Raw genomic sequence first — 18,560 nt, forward strand, 5'->3', positions numbered from 1 at the left:
TCTCGATACAGGCAGAAAGGGTATGTTCTTATACCGGTGACTACAAAAGATCATGAAAGGTCAGACACACATCCCCAGACCCGGCCGGAGCCTCGAACCCAACAAAGCGATGGTCCCTAACCACCCAATCCGCCCCAGCCTCCTTCAACTGCTGCACCGTATGCGTAGTTGTCACAGCCAGCACCTTGCATCCCGCCGCTTTGCCAGCGACAATTCCTGCAGGAGCGTCTTCCATCACCAGAACTTCTCCTTCCCCAGAACGATGTTGAAGCAATTGCTTTTTGGCTATACGATACCCCTCAGGGTCCGGCTTGCCCATTTTGACATCCTCGGCGGTCGTGGCCTTCATTACCCGCGGGAGTTGAAGGATAGTCAACCAGGCATCCAGCAATGCCTTGCTGCCCGAGGTCACGATGGCATGCGGGGTGGAATAGCGGTTCAGTTGCTCCAGTAGCCGCCGGGCTCCCGCAATCTCCACCGCAGGCGTGGAGGAGAGAAGCGGGATTCTGGCCTCCATGGCGCTCACATCTGGGTGTACGTTAGTGCTATGACTGCCACAACGGACGGGAACAAGACAAAGCGGAAGGGGGGGACGCTCAGACATACATTCCCAGTTTGCTTTGCTGGGGTCCAGTTCGTTGAGCACATCAATGCTTCGCCTACCATGAGAGGCACGGAGGATGTCGCGATAGTCCAGCCCCAATTCGGCGGCGACTCTAGACACATTCAGTATGATGGGGGTAGTGAAGGAGGTGGGTGTTGTTCGCTACTGGTCATGTACCAGCGAGGAGCCACGGTGTGGAAGGCATACCTTTTCCAGTTTTCCACGATTGCTTCGCGTCAATATCAGCCACATATTCACCCGTGGGGAGATTCATCACGCCTACCTTCGGTCGAATCAATGATTGTTCCATCAAAGTCTAGAAGAACCCCGGCAAATGCATGCCGCTCGCTTGGACCGGCTGGCTGGAAAGACTGGGCCATGATGTAATTTCAGCCAAGTTGCGATTTTAGTCACGTTTGGATGCTTGGAAAATGCAGGAGCGCAGGGATTGATTTATAAGTGATGAGGGTCAAGTGGCGCCGCTCAGGGCTGGCGGGCGGTAAGTTACCGCATTAGGAAATCCACCCGCCTGCTTCCCAGGCAGATATTCGCAGGCTTATGATGTATAAGAGCCCCTGTGAATCTTGCACAATACTTAGACAGAAACACAAACAAGGCGACAATTAACTTGGTTTGAAGCCAATTCTCTACAACATGCATATTTCACAAGTCCAGACCGCGAGCCTCCGTCCGGCTCTGCGCATCCTCTCCAAACCCAGAGCACATCGGCAGCTGGCCACTTCGACACAGACCCCTCGCAAAGAAGGCGACATCTCCTCAGTGTTTGTCTCCCTCTCAGGAGTCAAAGAGCAAGCACTGCCACCTAGATTCGTCGATCAGAAGCGGCGTCTGATTGCTGGACGCGAAGATCAGGTGAAACAAAGCTGGGATCGACTCCTGTGCCGGTTGCGTGATGAAGTGGAACTCATCGCCAGAAGGGGCTCGGACATTATCCCCTCCATCAACTTCAAAGACATCCACGCTGCACCGTCGGAGTTCCAGGACGAGCTCCGTAAGCGTGGTGTCGCGGTGGTGCGGGGTGTGATTCCTGAGAGCGAGGCCCGCGCCTACAAGGAGGAGATTGAGGCGTACGTGCGCGCCAATCCTCAGACTCGAGGTATGACAAGCTCCCTTGAGATAAAAATCGAAGAGTCTCCTTCTCGCTGACATGATCCACCGTAGCATTCCCTCCCCAGGATCCGCAAGTATTTGAACTATATTGGTCCCAGCCTCAGATGCGTGCTCGTCTGCATCCCCACATGCTGCAGACCCAGCAATTCCTCATGAGCTTCTGGCACTCGCGCGCGGAAGATGCCCTCATCTCCCCCACCCACCCCTTGACGTATGCCGACCGCCTGCGCATTCGCCAGCCAGGTGATGCCGGGTTCGCCCTGGGACCTCATGTGGACGGCGGCAGCGTTGAGCGCTGGGAAGACAACGGATACGGATTGGGACGGGTCTACCAACGTATCTGGGAGGGTCAGTGGGAAGAGTATGACCCCTGGGAAGCCAGCTGCCGAGTGCCAGCAGTTGCGGACCTGTATAACGGGGCCGGGGCGTGTTCCATGTTCCGGATGTTCCAGGGCTGGTTGAGCATGTCGCACACAGGTCCCCGGGAGGGCACGCTTCTCGTCAACCCTCTGCTGTCCATGGCCACCACATACTACCTGTTGCGCCCGTTCTTTGAGCCGATCTTGTCTCCCCTGGCCGGAGACTGCTCGCGACTGGCCCTGGATACCTACCTCGACCCGACAAACTGGCGTCTTGAGAAGTCGATGTCCAGCAAACTGGAGGGCGCCACGCCGGGCTACGCGCAGGAACTGAACGATATCTTGCATCCTCACTTGCACTTGGACAAAACCATGGTGCATATGCCGAAGATTGCCCCGGGCGATTACGTCGCGTGGCACTGTGATAGTACGTCCCTTCATGTCGATATCTCTGCGTGATTTTGCTGACTAGAATCAGCCATCCATTCCGTCGATAAGATCCACCAAGGTCGCGGAGACAGCAGTGTTCTGTACATTCCTGCTTGCCCTGTGACCGAGGCCAATGCGCAGTATGTTCGCCGCCAGAGGGAAGACTTCCTCAATGGTGTGCCACCGCCCGACTTCCCGGGAGGCAAGGGCGAAAGTGAACACATTGGACGCACAACACAGGCAGACCTAGCTCGGTATACGAATAAGCAGGGACTGAGATCTCTGGGACTGAAGAAGTGGAACACTGGAGAGAGGGATCTGAAGCAGGGACAGCGCGCTGTATTGAAAAGAGCCGATGAAATCATGGGTCATAAGGTAGACACCGTTAACTAGCATTAGATGTGGCCTATTCCATCCAAGCATATGTACAAATATAGGCCTTAAAAGTCTTTACCATGTCATCCAGACATTTAATTAAACAGCAACCCCCCATTAGCGTTCACAACACTCCCCGTAACCCACCGACTGCCCTCTTCGACGAGGAACGCCACCACCTGGGCAATATCATCGACGTCCGCCACCCTCGGGGCAGCAGGTGTACTCTTGACCACCCTTTCCCAATCCTGCCGCGCCTCCGCATCCTCAATGCTTCGCTGCCACAACTCCGTATCCACCGGGCCAGGACTCACACAATTGACGGTCGCATTATACTTATGGCCCAGTTCCGTGGCCAACGACCTCGTCAGACTCTCGATCGCCCCCTTGGCAGCCACGTACGCCGCGCACCCCGGATGGCCGTCGCGCGCATAGCTGCTGGAGAAGTTGACGATGCGGGGCGCCTTGCCAAAGTACGGGGTAGCCTCTTTGATGAGGAAGACCGGAAAGCGGAGATTCGTGGCGAGCTGCGCCTCCCACGCCGCGTGGGACATCTCTTCGAAGGCGTAGTCGTCCCTGGCGCCCGCATTGTTGACGATGATGTCGATGGTGCCGCCCCAGCGCTCCACGGCGGCGCGGACGATGCGCGGAGGCGCGTCGATGTCACTGCCCTCGGCCTGCACGGCGAATGCGTCTACTCCGTGTCGCTGGATGAGGTCGCAGACGACTTCCTCGGCTTGCGCGTGGGCGCTCTGGTAGGTGAGGAGGATGTTGGCGCCGCGGTGGGCGAGTTCGTGGGCGATGCCGCGGCCGATGCCGCGGGAGGCGCCGGTGATGATGGCGTTTTTGCCTTGGAGGGACTTGTCGGTCATTCTGGGTGAGGATTCAATCAGGGTAACGAAGTAGTGGGGGAGATAGTGGGAAGGCGAGAGACTTTTATCTTAATGATCCAGGGCTACTCCGGGAAAGCACTGAGGGCTAGCGGGGATGGCCCGCGGCGGATAGACTAACCCTTGCAGTTACACCCCACTAATGTTTATCGGGTCGATGCTCAGAGTACAAGGATAATTCTGCATGTTCGTAAGGAGTGAACCCCACAAGAAGTTCAAACTCCGGGTAGGCATCAATCACATAGCTCAGTGACGTCAAGTTGGGCATCCGACGGGCAGCATGACCGAGAGAGATGAGGACTCGTTGAAAATGGTCAGTATCCAACAGTTTACGGTCTCCGCATCCCCTTTCCACGTCACGGATGATGTCCGACCAGTCCTCTATTGCATCGAGCTCCTTTTGTCGCTCGGGGAGGTGAAGAGTAACCCATCTGCCTATGAATGACGGTGAGATGTGGATTATTGCGATGTTGGAGGTATGCTTACCGGTGGGGAGAACTGGCGGCACACGGAGATTGATGACCTCAAGTTGTGGCCAGTGAAGCGAGAGACTTTCCGGTAAGGGATTTTCTTGTTCATCAAGGGGAAACAGAACGTCAGCTGCAAGCGATACCTCATCCAGGTCTAGCCGTCTGAGATTGATGCTGAGGTTGCGACGGTTGAGAGACAACATGTCGTGATCGGATCCCAGAAGATTCAGCCCAGGCATCGACCACTTCCAAGGGTACTCGAATGAACTTAAAAGTTCCAAGTCTCTGAGAGTCGGTGGAAGTGATTTTATTCCCTCGGCAAGTGCTGGTATGGAAATCATCAGAAGGCAGAACCCCTCAATACCCCAATCTTGTAGCAAAGGTACTCACCCCGACGACGAGCTTGCATATAGTCCAAATGATCTGGCTTGACATGCTCTTGCATGTTGAGCCGCAGTCCAGACATGGTGGAGCAGTTTCGAGCGATTTGCATGGCCGCGCCTACCCAAATATCAGAAGGAAAATCGAACTCAGGGTCGTCTGAGAACCAAAGTCGGTCGATACATGGGACAACTGGAAGCGTAGGTGGGTCAATGTCACCGAACGATGCCCGATAAAGAGGAACAGCCAGTATCCATCCGTCTGGGAAGCTCCAGGGAACCGGTCCGGTAAATGTACAATCGTATGTATTTGGCTCGAGCGTCTCTTCCCGACCTGAGATCAATAGTTGCAGTGTGAGGCGAAGACCTGGGTCCCAGTCACTAAGCGTCCTGAAAAGGGCGATGATACCGGACTGGAATGCACGGTCGTTGTCTCTTCGTACCTCGTTATCGGTGGTATAATCTTCCAGTTGAATTGTCTGCCAGTCATATAGCGCGTGTGGAACAACAAGACAACATTCAATGTGTCGGATCCAAGCTCTTCGAAAAACTCCTAGCCCGAATGTGATCCGACCAAAGTTCGCCAGGGAAAGCGCGCGACCTGGGCTAAAATCCTCAAGGTTATCGGAGGTGTAGAGGTGCACTTTGCGGTAGAGCAACGGCTCGAATGCTGCCTGCCAGCGCCGACTGACAGTCACACACGGCGTGACGGGGGCGCCCGTACTCTCGAGAGATGTTCCTATCTGGATGAGTAGCTCCAGTGGTAGCGTAGCAGCCATCTTCAGTTAGTCAATCTTAATGAACCCGAGCGCCCTTTCAAGTGTGATTAAAATGAAGACCGGACCTGAGGCCGAACTCAAATTCGTGTGGGCCGTTGGGCTGAGACGAAATGATGTGAGACTAAAAGAAAAGCGAGGATCTTGACGTTGACAGTGAAGGTGAAGGTGAAGGCAACAGCCACCAGACTGACGTCCAGGAGAAACTGTCCAGACCTCGAGAGCCAGGCTGCTCACCGCCCGCCACGCATTTTGATAGTTCCTCGCTCAGATAGCCTCATCTAGCTGAATTTTTGATCATCTTCATCAATCTATCTGCTAGCTGCTCTGCATGGACGCACCCAAGACCATGAGTCACTAAGTTCACTGAATTTGTACAATGGATTGACCAAATTCCATCTTTACTGTGATAGTAAATTGATTGTGACAACTGGCCGATTTTGTGATCAACATCAAGGAAAGTATATTATGTCTATTGACCTTGACTTTAAGAACGCGGGATTTCACCCAACAATGATATTCTGCAGGGTTTCCTCCTATTCCGAAAAGAGAACTCCCTTATCGACACGGATTCACTCTCGAATTATACTCACCACGCGTTGGCTGGGAGTCGGTGAGGCAAGGTTGCCTTGAATGTAGCTGTTGTCTATTGTTCTGATTCAAACACTAACTCTTAAAGGACTTCATCAAAGAAAGACACAAGTTCAAGTGCATGTTGCGAATGAGCGTCTGTGTCGGGGTTGCCCCCCCCCCCCGCCCTTCCCCCCAAGGTCTTTTATTTCTTTGTTTGACTATACAATTATTCATCTCTCTCTTTGAACTCCAGAATGCTATTATGAATTCCAGCTGTGAAATTGCACGGTCTCTTGTAGAGTACTTTGGTGTAGGCCATTGGATAAATGCGACAACTGAACCATTACAACCAAAGTCAACTAACTTATCTCTGGTGACATACGATAGGAAGATAACTTATGCTTGTTGAATGGCACGGCTGAGACTCATTTGGCACAGTGACATAAAGCTAGAAACTGTGGCCAATTTCAACAAAAGACAATATGGCCGAGCGGTCTAAGGCGATAGACTAGAAATCTATTCTCTTCGGAGGCGTCGGTTCAAATCCGACTGTTGTCGTTTTTTGTTCCTTTTTTGCTGGCCCCCCTGACTCTACCCGGCTATCTCTACATGACTCGAGTAATTCTAGAAGCTTTGGCTGTAGCGTGGGTGAGCAGTGTTGCGAACAAAGAGATGCGAATGAAACTAACATTTCCCTCACACACTTGATGAACCCCATTACACACAGGTAAGATCTCTAAACGTCCGCTAGCATATGTATTGCCTTGGATACGCGCATCTGACAGGGTCTGCTGTCTCCTTTCTTCATCTTTTCTGTCTTTCCGTCAGCTTTCTGGTCTCCCTTTGTCATTGACCAGTCCTCGGGGGATAAATACGTCTGTATAGATCCATGTTCAGATGAAGTTTTTCAAAGATCATCAATCATAAAGTTCAAAGTCTGACTCGACTGTATCATTGGATTAGAGTAATAAGCTCTGTCCTCCAGTCAGATCTGCTATGGAGGGCACACACACCTCAGTGACCCCGACACGTCAGTAAGAACTTCATCACCCAGGGGGGCAATTTGCATTGCGGTGACAGTGCTAATCCCCCTTCATCCTCCGCCACCTCATCATCGATCTCGACGAGAAGACAGTTCCAGGCCAATGCAACACGGCAGCACCCGGGCTTTCGCCAGCTGGGACCGAAAGGGTCGCATTCGATTTGACTTTCAGCACGTCTCACAGGAACTAAGGAGCGGGAAACGTGGCGAATGATATTTTATCCGATTTGTAGTTTGCTGGTCCTTGGCCACCCGGCAAGTCACAAGTCGTGTGCTGTTGAAGCTTCTCAATTCAAATAAGCGTAGTCCGTCACAGGAACTGCATCGAGAGCAATTAGACATACTCTCAGGGCAACACTCGTATAGTACATATGCCATCCAACATTTACCAATGGGTTGGTACGTGATGTATACATGTTCTGAAGAGCCACGTCAATACTTCCTGCTCAGAGGACTTTGCGCATCGGCAATGCATGTAGTGCATAGCTATGAATTTGCTGAGGCCTGTACTCAGATGTCTCCTTCTGGCATGCTGGCAGGCAAAATGAAGAAAAGAAAAAGAGAAAAGCCACTTCTTCGTCCCCAATCTCTCATCTCTCATCCTAGGGAGTGGGTGCTAAATTTCCGCGGTAGAGAGAACGAATTTTGGAAGAATAGACCATTCTTCATATCTCGGGTCCTGGCAGAGCCCCTGGTCAGCCATGGGTTACACTGGATGTCAAAACGGGATTGGCTGGTGTAACTATGTCTTGAGGGACAAAAGCTTCAGCGAAGGCACATGCGCATGGAATTCCGCGTGATCTCAATTTTCTATTTCATAGGCACATCTTTAGCTTCAGATACAGGCGAGATCGCTGCCAGATGCTTCCTGCAACTCGCTGGATATGGAATTATCGTTATTATGGCCTGGCTTCATCGAGCACGATGGCAGAACATCTTGCAGAACTCAAGGGCATGTACAAGATAGGATCCGGGCTGGCGACTGCAGAGGATGACCATATGTCCTAAGCGTTTAAAAGACTTTCATGTGTTCCTATCGAGTGAATCGAGGATGTGGAAGAGAAGGGATAATTCCTGACTCAGCCCAGCTCCGTCCATCTTTATTTTCTGCTTCAAATCGTGACAATCGAGATGTGGGCCTCTATCATCGTTGCAGTTTCGCTTTCTTTGTGCGTGCTGGCTCTTCCATTACAGCTATCCAACAGCTTGAAACTTGAGGCTATAGACCCGAGTACTTTACGTTTGACCTCACGGGCCAGTTACGTGAACTCAATTGACGCGGTGGCTGACAACATCCGCCTAGCTGCTCGAGCTGAACAAGCCAACTATCTGGAGACTGCAACGCGGCTTGTCGAGACCATCGTCCCCGGGGCAGCCTTTCGCATTATTGATGACCACTACATCGGTGAGAACGACCTGGCGCATGTCCACTTTCGACAAACTGTCCATGACATGGACATTGATAATGCCGACTTCAATGTCAATGTGGGTGTTGCGATCTGCCTTTCGTGTTGTATATGATTTATAATACACCGATCTATATAGGTCGGAAAAGATGGGACAGTCTTTTCGTACGGGAACTCGTTCTATACTGGAAAGATTCCCCACGGCGACCCTCTTCTGAGACAGGGTGTCATCGATCCAGTGACGGCCCTTGACCGTGCATCTAAAGCATTGAGCCTGCCACTTTCCCTGGACAATTTGAAGTGCGAGAGAGTTCAGGGGACAAATAATCACGTATTCCAGGGCACGTCGGAGACCATCACTGAGCCCAAAGCAAGATTAGTTTTTTTAGTTAAGTCAGATGAGAGTCTCGCTCTAACTTGGAGAGTCGAGGCGCACATGGACTCGAATTGGTACTTGACATACGTGGATGCAGGCGCCAATCCGACAGTCCATGGTGTCGTGGACTATGCTTCTTCTGCTACCTACGAGGTTTAGTGGGTAGAGTCCAATTATGATTCTCATTCCACAGAAACACATCAGCTAATGCTCTCGCAGTGAATGGGGGTTGAATGATCCAACGGAGGGGGTACGCACGATTGTCACCGACCCGTGGGACAAAACCGCCTCTCCCTTCACCTGGCAAGGGGATGGCAACACCGTCTACACCACTACGCGAGGAAACAACGGGATTGCCCAGTCCAATCCCTCTGGTCTGGCACCATACATGGACAACTATCGGCCCAGCAGCCCAGCCTCCAAGTTCGAGTACGCCTACTCACCGACCATGTCCCCTCCGGATGCGTACGTCAACGCATCCATCACCCAGTTACTCTACACAGCGAACACCTACCACGATCTCCTCTACACGCTGGGATTCACCGAGAAAGCCGGCAACTTCCAATGGAACAACAGCGGCCGGGGCGGCCGCGAGAACGACTACGTGATCCTGAACGCGCAGGACGGGCTGTCGTACAACAACGCGTACTTCAAGGCTCCTCCCGACGGCGAACCAGGACACATGCGCATCAACATCTTCACGCACTCGGATCCGCCGCGCGACGCCGACTTCGATGCGGGGATGGTCATCCACGAGTACACGCATGGCTTGTCGACGCGACTGACGGGCGGCCCGGCCAACTCGGGGTGCCTGTCGGCCTTCGAAGCCGGCGGCATGGGCGAAGGGTGGAGCGACTTCATGGCCACCGCGGTGCGTCTGAAGCCCCACGACACACGCGCCACCGACTACGCCTTCGGTGGCTGGGCGTCCAACGCCTCGGGGCAGGGGTCGCGTCTCTACCCTTACTCGACCTCGCTGACCACCAACCCGCTCACCTACGCCAGCGTGGACGGGATGCTGATGCTCCATGACGCAGGGTCGGTGTGGGCGAGCGTACTGTACGAGATTCTGTGGAATTTAATCGATCGATACGGTAAGAACGATGGCCCCAAGCCGGTCTTCCGCGACAAGGTGCCCACGGACGGGAGGTATCTTGCTATGAAACTGGTGATGGATGCGATGGCGCTGTGAGTAATCGTCTTCACTGCTCTTTCTGGCCTTGGTCAACAACTAACGCAAGTCTACTAGACAACCTTGCAATCCAACGTTTCTCCAAGCCCGGGACGCCATTCTGGATGCCGATAGGGCGCTAACTAAGGGGGCCAATCAGTGTGCCATCTGGAAGGGCTCTGCCAAGCGGGGCTTGGGCCAAGGGGCTGAGACCAAGGGTTCAGTTCGTCTTGACAGCAACATCGTCCCCTTTGGGGTGTGCTGATCCTAACAATGGAGGGGTAGGAAGGATCATCTGCCGCACTTGATCTATGATATTTGAGCACCCTTGCTACTTCTACGCAAGATCTATCACAAAGTAACATTTCTCCAAAAGCTTTAGCAATTCAATTAGCCTCTCGATAACACACGGTTCCCCACATCACTCTTCCAGATTCCAAGGAGACAGAACACATCAAGACCATCCACAATCCTTCATATCCAATGAACAGGCGACAGTGTAGACTGTATACCTGGAATAGATATTGATCAGGCTGCTTTGTAAGCGGCCTTCCCAGCATAACCTGTGGATGAACAGAGACCCAAGACCTAGTGCCCTCGAACCACTTTCACCCCAGCTCACCGGCCCATGAAAGAAGCCTAGTTTGTAGGTGGGTAGTACGGCCTGAGGCGAAACTGGTTCGTCTGGTCCTCGATGCCGGGGTTGGCGACGCATTGGTTGGTCTGGTGCAGGCGGAACCGATATCCGGTGCTATATGCCAGGGATGGGGGTCGATATCAGAACTTGCGTCATATAGCTCCAATAACTGAGGGTAGTCATCGGAGCAACGATAAGACATGTAAACGTACACTTGGGTAACCGGCTGGGAGACAGGGTGTAATGGGATGCGAAAGCTTCCGTCCCCCGCGCGCAGCTGGCCGGAGAGCAGGTAGCATTCCGAGGACCCGCCTTGATCGTAGTGCGAGAGAGCCACCCAGACGGGCTTGTCTCTCTCATTTCTGTGCCAACATATCTTAGTATCCGTGATCACGGTCTCTGTGGCCCATCTAAAGAAGAAACATACTCGTCATAAGTCCATTGGACTACATAGTTGCTGTCCAGATCTAGGGGATTGGCCTCGGTGCCGGGTACGTCGCTCAGCTTCATGGCGGCGGAGGCAGCAGCGAACACTGCAAGCGCGATAAGAGAGAAGCGCATTCTGAGAGTGGTGATTGAAGGTGGAATGAAGTCTAGAGACCAAGAATGGGAATTTCTGATTCTAGGTGGTGAGAGAAAGAGATTTTGCGGATACAGTGAGAGGTTTATATAGCCATCGAACTCTGTCGTGAGTATGATAGTCGCGATGTTCGTGCTATATGTACTCATCATCCTGGCTGACCGTTACGAATGCCGGTAGTATCGTAGTGTCCGAGGTCACGTCCAATAAAGATAGACGTATTCAAAATATGCCGGCGGGATTTAAGAGTCTCGTCCTCGGCAAAGACCGTTGTTTCCGGAATAGGGCTATTTTGACTAACTCGGTATCACTTTACATCATCAGATACATTAGATCGAAGTCGTACGTGTGGGTATATGGGGTTATTTCCTGGGACATGTTTCAGGGCTCATCCTGTGGGAATTGTCCGTCCAACTCTAAGACTGATATCACTGTATCCCAAATGCCCAATTCTACATGCCGATCGTGCTCGCACAGAGTCACCAGAGCGTAGAAGTCATCTGAGAGGTACTGTTACGCTGTCGGTGCGATTCGGGTTGGAGGAGCGAGATATCTTATGATGTCGAATTCCATAGGCTGTCAAGCAAGCCCAGCAATCATGCGGGGAAAGAGCTCGACCAATTTGCAATCACCCGGATATCAACGGTCACCGACACATCCGACATTTCTTTTCTTTCCGATTGCCTCCTGCTTCATAAGCGGATTCAATATCGCGCTGAGGTAAATCCACTCCATAATAGACAATTGAGATAGACAGGAGAGCATCAAGGTGCTTTAATGCTGGCTTTCGTTATTGATTTCGCATCTCAAGCGCAAAGACGGTCTACCTTGGTCATTTTACTGTGTACATTGGAAGGTCCAAGGACCATAAAGGCTCACAGCTCCCGACTGAGTGGAAAGGGAGGTATGTGTTACTCTGCCGCTTACCGACACTAAGCCAGGACGCCCATCTATCGTGGGATCTGACATGGAATTGTGATTGTAGTGCCGCGAAATAAAGACTCAAGCACAATTAAAAGTACTTTGTATCTATATTCTAAGATTGTGTTTACCCCTCAGGTACAGCAAAAGTGAAAATACTACGTAGGTTGTAGACCAGCCATGCTTCACTACTTACTCTATGATCCTTTATGGGCCATTCACTAGTCTGCCAGGTTTGACTCTACAGGCACCATAGTATAGACGACTCAAAGGAAAAGGTCAAAGGAACAGTGGTGCGGTTACTTATCGTTGATTTTCGTAGTTGCTCCTATTCTTTGAGCCACCACAATGAGAAACCATTCAATCTACCTATAATACCGCTGTGTGCGTGAAGGGCCCTAAACAAAGACATTGTCTCGGGGTAAAAGGTATAAGGTACAGTACAAGTTACAGTACAAGTAAGAACACAAAGAGCGCTCGCCACCACCTTTATTGGAGATATAGATCTCATTCACCAGTCCCTACATTGGAGAAAGTAAAGTTACGACATCTTTACCAAGGCTCTTGCCGTTGAAAGAACCATCAACCACTACTTATAGCCCTCGTAATCGGTAGAGGAAAGTAATTCCGCGGCCTTCTCACAGTCGATTCATCCAAAATGTCCCAACCAACGACTGCCATACTACCCCAGCTTCCCAACAAGCTCCATCTGCATTATGCCAGTTACCTCAATGGACAATCCATAGTCCGACTCAGCAAGACTTGCAAAGCCCTGAGGGCTGTATTCCGGGATGAGGCGCAGAGGATCATCAAGCACGTGGAAGCGGATGCCCTAACGTACGACCACTACTGGAACGGGGTCAGGCTCCCGGAGGACCATCCCGACATCATTTCGTGGTTCCGATTTCAACGGAGTACGGGCCCCGAGAGGTTTGCGTATGAACCTCTTGGTCGGTATGGGCACCGGCAGCGACTGGAAGACGCGGTGAGAAAGGGGAATGGCGAGGAGATCCAACGGTTTCTGGAAGCCGGACTTATGCCGACCGTGTGGTCGCGCGGCCTTTACGGGCCGTTGCTGCACGGGGTCATTAAATGCCGGAAAGCCTTCAAGGAGCCCATCCGCACGGTGTTCCTTTTGCTCGAGGTCGGCGCCCGGCCCAACGTCCTCGACGATTACCGTCACACCGCGCTGGATGCTGGGGCGACCTTCGACCCGAGTCCCGCCGATGGGGCATTGCTGGAGCTGATTCTTGCGTATGGTGGGAAGGCAAGCAGATTTCCCGTGCTTGCGACGTTATACAGGGCGGCGATTGTCCATAGAAATTACGATGGCAATGGTCTTGAACATGGCTCGAGGCTAGTCCGCAAGGCGATCGCCAACGGTACGAACGTGGTCCGCGCGGTGGGTCCTGCCTTCAAGAATCTTCTGAGATTGGGAGGGGGGGGTAACCGTGAGGAGTTCAGCACCGAACAGGTGTGCGACCTGGTAGGCCTCGTGCCCGAACTTTTGGATCTGGTCGATAAGGGGGGTGAGACCGCGATGGACTATATAATGAAAGACCGGCCCGCGGTTGCGTGGTCTCTAGAACAGACCAAACACCCTCGCATTGGGAAAATACGAGACACCTGGATCACTAGGCAAGGAGGCAAGCGCTATTGTCAGATTCTCAACGCGCCGGAGCTGTGGGAGTACTTGGAGAGCCTGGAAGCCATAGAGCCGGATCTTCAGAGTCTGCAGGAGGAAGCGGTTCAATTGTCGTTTGATGATATCATGAAGTACCACCCAGCCGTCGCGCTTTACATGGAGGTGATCAATCATCCTCGGATTGACGATCTGGCCAACACATGGATCATGGAGCGAGGGCGTGAGATCTATCAGGAGGCGCTCAACAGCCCTCTTTTTGTGTCAGCTGAAGTATATATACTGCTTGAGAAACTTGCAGCTACATGGCTTCTAGAGTAGAACTTATAAGATCTAAGATTATATAATGTCAGATATATCTTATATCTTTTATAAACAAAAAGATCGGTACTAAGTTATATATAAAAAAGGCGTAGAACTGTTGGCAGCTTAGTTTATTATATGAATATAAATAAATTTAAGTTTCCTGTATATACTTTATATCACATTAAATATTATTTAATAAACATATATCTAGTTTCTATATAAACTTCCGAATTTTTAACCAAAATCACAGTAGATTAATTATTTATATAAATTATAGTAGGCTTATTTCTTGATATTAATATTAGTTTAAAATGATAAATATCTAATTTAATAGATAAAAATTCAAGCTAAAGAAGTTCTTGAACTATAATAACTTAAATTATTATACTTATTTTCAATACAATACGTTCCAGCACCTTACCTTGGAGACCCCAAATGGCTGAATATTCCATAAGGCCTCAGCTGGTCCCTAAGCCGGTTAGAAATAACTGACTCCAACCCTAACTCCTTCATGTGGTCATGCCATGTCTGGCCATTTGTACAGTACCAATCAAGCAAATATTAGAATCTTCTTAGTAATTCTGTTCGAGAAAATACACATCTTGCATTCATAGTCAATGAGAGTAGTCAAGTAGCAACCTTCTGTGAGCTTTTGCATGTCCCGAGCAACCTTTCACTATGTCTAGTTCTTCCGGTTGATTGAAGATGTCATGAACACCTTTGTTCTCTGCCCCCAAAAGAGAATCTCTCTGGCTACTCACAAATGCCTCAAAGACTGAACGATAATAGTCTAGCGGGAATTCCCTGACTGCCTTTGACGTGAAGAATGGCATCCCTTTGGCTGTTTTCTATATAAAGAAGTGACTAGAAAGGATGCTGATACAACTTTGGGAACCGGACTCCGCAACTCCGATTATATATTGCATCGCATCTCGTAGTCAGGTCATTACCCACGAACCCTCGGGCCTACGATTTCACCACCATGGAGGAACAACCAACTAACCCTCTAATCAAACTGCCCAACGAACTGCATCTGCAGTATGCTTCCTACCTGGACGCTAGGACCCTCAGCCGACTGAGCCGGGCGTGCAAGGAATTGAAGAACAAGTTCAGCGAGGAGCTGGAGCGAGCCCACGAAGCCCACAAGTGGGCGCTCGCGACCGTCAACTACTGGGGGGGTGAGTGGGAGTCGCAAACGGCCGCCGACATCGAAGCCAGGATGCGGCAAGATGACCAGGGGGCATCAATCGCGGTGGAAGCTCATCCCAAAAGATGGAAGCGGTACCCTCGGCTGTACCGCGTCATCAAACGGGGCCAGGTCGACCTGGTGCAGAACTATCTGAAAGCCCGGGGCAATCCTAACCTCCGACTTGGGCTGGGGGCCAGGCCGAGTATCAACAAGCCCCTGCTGTATTGGGCGTTGTGCATCGGGAACTGGGACGGACATACGACGATCGTCCGGCTCCTGCTCGAGCACGGCGCGGATCCCAACCTGGACGAAACAGATCGGAAGGAGGGGATTCGAGGTGCCGGGACTGCGCTGGATTGGGTTGGGCGAGAGCACCGGTGTCTCTACTTCGAAGGCCAGTACCCCCAGCCCGGGGACGCGGAACGAACCAGGCTGGTCCTGGCCTACGGTGCAAGGGCCTCAGTCTGTGAAACAATCTACAGTCTGTATCAGATGGAGGATGGCCCGGCCCTGGTGCAGATGGCGGTCGTCAACGGAACCGATCTGATGCAGCTGGGCTTCGAATGGCACAAACTGCTCGGGACGCTGTTCTGGACGGACGCCACAAATCGGTTCTCCGACGAGCAGGTATGTGAGCTCTTGGCCCTCGAGCCCGAGCTAGTCACCGTGGTAACGGACGCAACGAGGGACGCCGTTCAGTATATCAGACAGCATCGACCAACCCTTGCCGAGCGCCTGATTCGGGAACCGAGCCCTTTTTCCTGGCTGGCGAATCTGTTTGAGGACTTATATCATTATATCTAGACCGATGTGCTTCACAATTGGAGATCCATATCAAAAGAATAAGAGTGATTGTAGAAGTCCGGTGTGATATGGAACAAACCAGGCTATATATCAAGATTATCATCTCGAAAGAACTTTCGATATTCCACTTTAACTGTACATAGTGGCATCGCATCGACGCTGTTGTTTTCCAAAAGAAAAAAACATTTAACATTACCTCTGACCCGCTCCCTGCGCATCCAGCTCATAAACACGTTCGTTGCTCCCGGCCAGCTCGTGGCGTGTCATAAGCTGCTCGCTCTCCAATTCGCTCGCCGCCGCTTCGCCCGACACCTCACTGACCGTACACCCCGAGGTGGGGAGTTCGGCCTTCTCCCAACTACCCGCAGCAACCGACAGGCTTTCCTCCGCTTGAGGCACAGCCCGACGCCGCCGTCGGAGGAAGAGATAGCCCAAGGCGAGGAGCAGAGCGAGACCGACCACTCCGCCCACCACTCCGCCGGCTATTGCTCCTGCGTGTGAATGTGAGCCTACTCCACTACTGCTCGTCGGAGAGGGCGAAGCTGTTGCTGATGTGGTGTTGGTTTGCGAGACGAACAGCTCCTTCAATGCCGGACTGGCCCAACTGGAGGGATATGGCGAGGCTTTGATGTCCGCCGCGGTAGCGGACGAGAGAGAGTATGTCATTAACCCGGGCTATTTTCCGATCAGCACAGACTGTGTCAGTTGGCCAACTTAGGCAACCTACGTCAAACCCCGACCGAACCACCTCGGACTGCGCATCGTAGATAAACGCGGGCATGGTGTAGCAACCGGCGTCTGAATCGTCAGCCCAGGCGAGACGGCCGCCGACCCCGAAGATCTGCCTTCCATAAGCCTGGCAGCTGAGCGTCATCCGGCCTTCACTGAGTCCGGCGGCGTTGTACCACTTGAAGGAGGGGATGGAGAGGTAATCCACGTCGGTGATGACGTCCTGGGAGTGATAGTCGGCGCCGCCGAGCACATAGATCTGATACGAGGCGGAGGAGGGATCGTGCTGGACGGTGGCGCAGAACTGCGTGCGCGAGGCCACGCTGCCGCTCGTCGACTGGTTGTACCAGCTGCCGGAGGCGATGTCGTAGATCTGAACATAGTTCCAGCTATTCTGCAGGGAGTCCGTCAGCTGGGCTCGTGCCCATGTTCAATGACGCTTGCTCTCACCACAGCCATAGTCGCATTGGTGCCGTTGACCATCGAGGGCGTCTCCCCGCCCAGAAACACCAGCAGCCCTTTCTCTCCGACGGGGATATACACCAACGCTCCGTCCTGCACAGGCGTGACGGGGGCCTCGATCTCGGCGATCTCGCCGGTCGTCGTGTTGAACTCCACCATGCTGGTCGCATACACCCGCCGACTATCGGTGATGGCGGTTGTTGTCGAGGAATCCTGATACCCACCGAGCCAGTACGCGCTCTGCAGCTCAGGCACGTTGACATTCACTATATCGCACCATCAGCACCAGTCCATTCCACCATTTAACCCCAACGCTCCTCCCCGATAAGAGAAAATGGCCACTCACCTCCACCATCATATCGCACAGGCACTGCACTCGTCTCCTGCACCTCCCACTTCCCCTCCTGCACCTCATACTTCCACACCTTCTCATCCAAGCTGACATTGCTCGCCCGCCGTCCACCATACAAGAACAGGGAACTGTTATCGCGACTGGACCACAGCGCCTGATCCTTCAGCACGGGGATCTGCGCGTCCACCAGACTCATCTTGTAGTTTGCGCCATCGTTCACCGAGAATGACTGGCTCAAATCCAGCTGCAGCATGTAGTTATCTGTTGTCTCTCGTCAACATCCGAATAATCTCCTCGGGGGGTTCGGGAGGGTGGGCGCACGGGAACTGTTCCCGTCGTCGGGGACGAGGCCGCCATCCAGGTCGACCATGTAGAGGACATCGTTGGCGATATTTACTGCAGATCACCTGTTTTAGTTGATGAACATGGATGAGAAGGAGGGATGAGCGTACCGCCGAATTGATAGCTCCGACAGAATCCACCGGATAGGTCTGTCAGTACGGAGCCGCGTTTGCTGAAGGTGGTGTTTGCTGTCTGCGTTGAGGCGACTGTCGCGAGGAGCGCGAGGAGTGAGAGAAGGTGTGATGCTGTCATGTTTGGATATGTTGCGCGGGTGAGGAGTCCGGTCCTGCTGCTGCTGCTGCTGTGGTTTCACAGTAAGAGTGATGCAGATGGTAAAAGAGGGGAAGGTTACAACAATAGGGAAAGCAAGGTGCAAGGCTGAGCGGAGGGGCAAAGCCATCGGGGACAGTCTAGGGCGGCACAGAGTGCATTGGTCTTAGCTGCAAGTCCGTTTCAGGGTCGGCGCTTAGACTCTGCGGCGGTTAGTCGTGGTGGCTTGTACATTCGTCTTAGTGCGGCGCTTGGAAATGGTGTGAGTGCCATTTGATCGATGCAAAGCAAGAATGCTAGCAGACAGGAAAGATGAGCCATAGCTGCATTCATATAACGGACGT

At 52.3% G+C, this 18,560-nt stretch overlaps 9 protein-coding genes and 1 non-coding gene across 10 annotated transcripts; 5 read left to right on the top strand and 5 right to left on the bottom strand.

The window, feature by feature from the left end:
• Window positions 1-36: 36 nt before the first annotated feature.
• On the bottom strand, window positions 37-1,014 carry BO66DRAFT_136309 (2-deoxyglucose-6-phosphate phosphatase). The gene is made up of 4 exons (XM_025642024.1): window positions 888-1,014; window positions 812-833; window positions 607-716; window positions 37-528 (listed from the first exon to the last, which is right to left on the bottom strand). Exons 1-4 carry the CDS (start codon window positions 982-984, stop codon window positions 41-43), a joined length of 717 nt encoding a protein of 238 aa, XP_025501750.1. The 5' UTR covers window positions 985-1,014; the 3' UTR covers window positions 37-40.
• A 228-nt stretch (window positions 1,015-1,242) lies between these two features.
• Window positions 1,243-2,916, top strand: BO66DRAFT_456183 (DUF1479 domain-containing protein; the record flags this gene model as incomplete). The annotated part of the gene is made up of 3 exons (XM_025652125.1): window positions 1,243-1,721; window positions 1,787-2,521; window positions 2,573-2,916. The coding sequence occupies exons 1-3, from the start codon at window positions 1,259-1,261 to the stop codon at window positions 2,914-2,916; spliced, it is 1,542 nt and encodes a 513-aa protein (XP_025501751.1). The 5' UTR covers window positions 1,243-1,258.
• Window positions 2,917-2,962: 46 nt separating this feature from the next.
• On the bottom strand, window positions 2,963-3,776 carry BO66DRAFT_353785 (SDR family NAD(P)-dependent oxidoreductase). Its single transcript, XM_025644814.1, has one exon. The coding sequence runs from the start codon at window positions 3,768-3,770 to the stop codon at window positions 2,994-2,996; it is 777 nt and encodes a 258-aa protein (XP_025501752.1). The 5' UTR covers window positions 3,771-3,776; the 3' UTR covers window positions 2,963-2,993.
• Window positions 3,777-3,823: 47 nt separating this feature from the next.
• BO66DRAFT_456191 (uncharacterized protein) lies at window positions 3,824-5,505 on the bottom strand. Its single transcript, XM_025652126.1, has 3 exons — window positions 4,649-5,505; window positions 4,275-4,583; window positions 3,824-4,223 (listed from the first exon to the last, which is right to left on the bottom strand). Exons 1-3 carry the CDS (start codon window positions 5,415-5,417, stop codon window positions 3,928-3,930), a joined length of 1,374 nt encoding a protein of 457 aa, XP_025501753.1. The 5' UTR covers window positions 5,418-5,505; the 3' UTR covers window positions 3,824-3,927.
• A 958-nt stretch (window positions 5,506-6,463) lies between these two features.
• On the top strand, window positions 6,464-6,545 carry BO66DRAFT_t229. The gene has a single exon. It is a non-coding gene; the product is annotated as a tRNA-Ser (tRNA).
• Window positions 6,546-8,160: 1,615 nt separating this feature from the next.
• BO66DRAFT_403378 (extracellular metalloproteinase) lies at window positions 8,161-10,247 on the top strand (the record flags this gene model as incomplete). The annotated part of the gene is made up of 4 exons (XM_025648859.1): window positions 8,161-8,514; window positions 8,575-8,969; window positions 9,031-9,999; window positions 10,061-10,247. The coding sequence occupies 4 exons, from the start codon at window positions 8,161-8,163 to the stop codon at window positions 10,245-10,247; spliced, it is 1,905 nt and encodes a 634-aa protein (XP_025501754.1).
• Window positions 10,248-10,621: 374 nt separating this feature from the next.
• Window positions 10,622-11,180, bottom strand: BO66DRAFT_403379 (uncharacterized protein; the record flags this gene model as incomplete). Its single annotated transcript, XM_025648860.1, has 3 exons — window positions 10,622-10,733; window positions 10,832-10,981; window positions 11,047-11,180. 3 exons carry the CDS (start codon window positions 11,178-11,180, stop codon window positions 10,622-10,624), a joined length of 396 nt encoding a protein of 131 aa, XP_025501755.1.
• A 1,598-nt stretch (window positions 11,181-12,778) lies between these two features.
• BO66DRAFT_440592 (uncharacterized protein) lies at window positions 12,779-14,083 on the top strand (the record flags this gene model as incomplete). Its single annotated transcript, XM_025651272.1, has 1 exon — window positions 12,779-14,083. One exon carries the CDS (start codon window positions 12,779-12,781, stop codon window positions 14,081-14,083), a length of 1,305 nt encoding a protein of 434 aa, XP_025501756.1.
• An 892-nt stretch (window positions 14,084-14,975) lies between these two features.
• Window positions 14,976-16,061, top strand: BO66DRAFT_456195 (uncharacterized protein; the record flags this gene model as incomplete). Its single annotated transcript, XM_025652127.1, has 1 exon — window positions 14,976-16,061. The coding sequence occupies exon 1, from the start codon at window positions 15,051-15,053 to the stop codon at window positions 16,059-16,061; it is 1,011 nt and encodes a 336-aa protein (XP_025501757.1). The 5' UTR covers window positions 14,976-15,050.
• Window positions 16,062-16,117: 56 nt separating this feature from the next.
• On the bottom strand, window positions 16,118-18,341 carry BO66DRAFT_393391 (uncharacterized protein). The gene is made up of 6 exons (XM_025647751.1): window positions 18,057-18,341; window positions 17,926-18,000; window positions 17,599-17,865; window positions 17,241-17,518; window positions 16,789-17,184; window positions 16,118-16,736 (listed from the first exon to the last, which is right to left on the bottom strand). The coding sequence occupies exons 1-6, from the start codon at window positions 18,196-18,198 to the stop codon at window positions 16,254-16,256; spliced, it is 1,641 nt and encodes a 546-aa protein (XP_025501758.1). The 5' UTR covers window positions 18,199-18,341; the 3' UTR covers window positions 16,118-16,253.
• Window positions 18,342-18,560: the final 219 nt, after the last annotated feature.

The sequence above is a fragment of the Aspergillus aculeatinus genome, assembly GCF_003184765.1.
Source record: "Aspergillus aculeatinus CBS 121060 unplaced genomic scaffold BO66scaffold_38, whole genome shotgun sequence".
NCBI lineage: Eukaryota > Fungi > Ascomycota > Eurotiomycetes > Eurotiales > Aspergillaceae > Aspergillus > Aspergillus aculeatinus.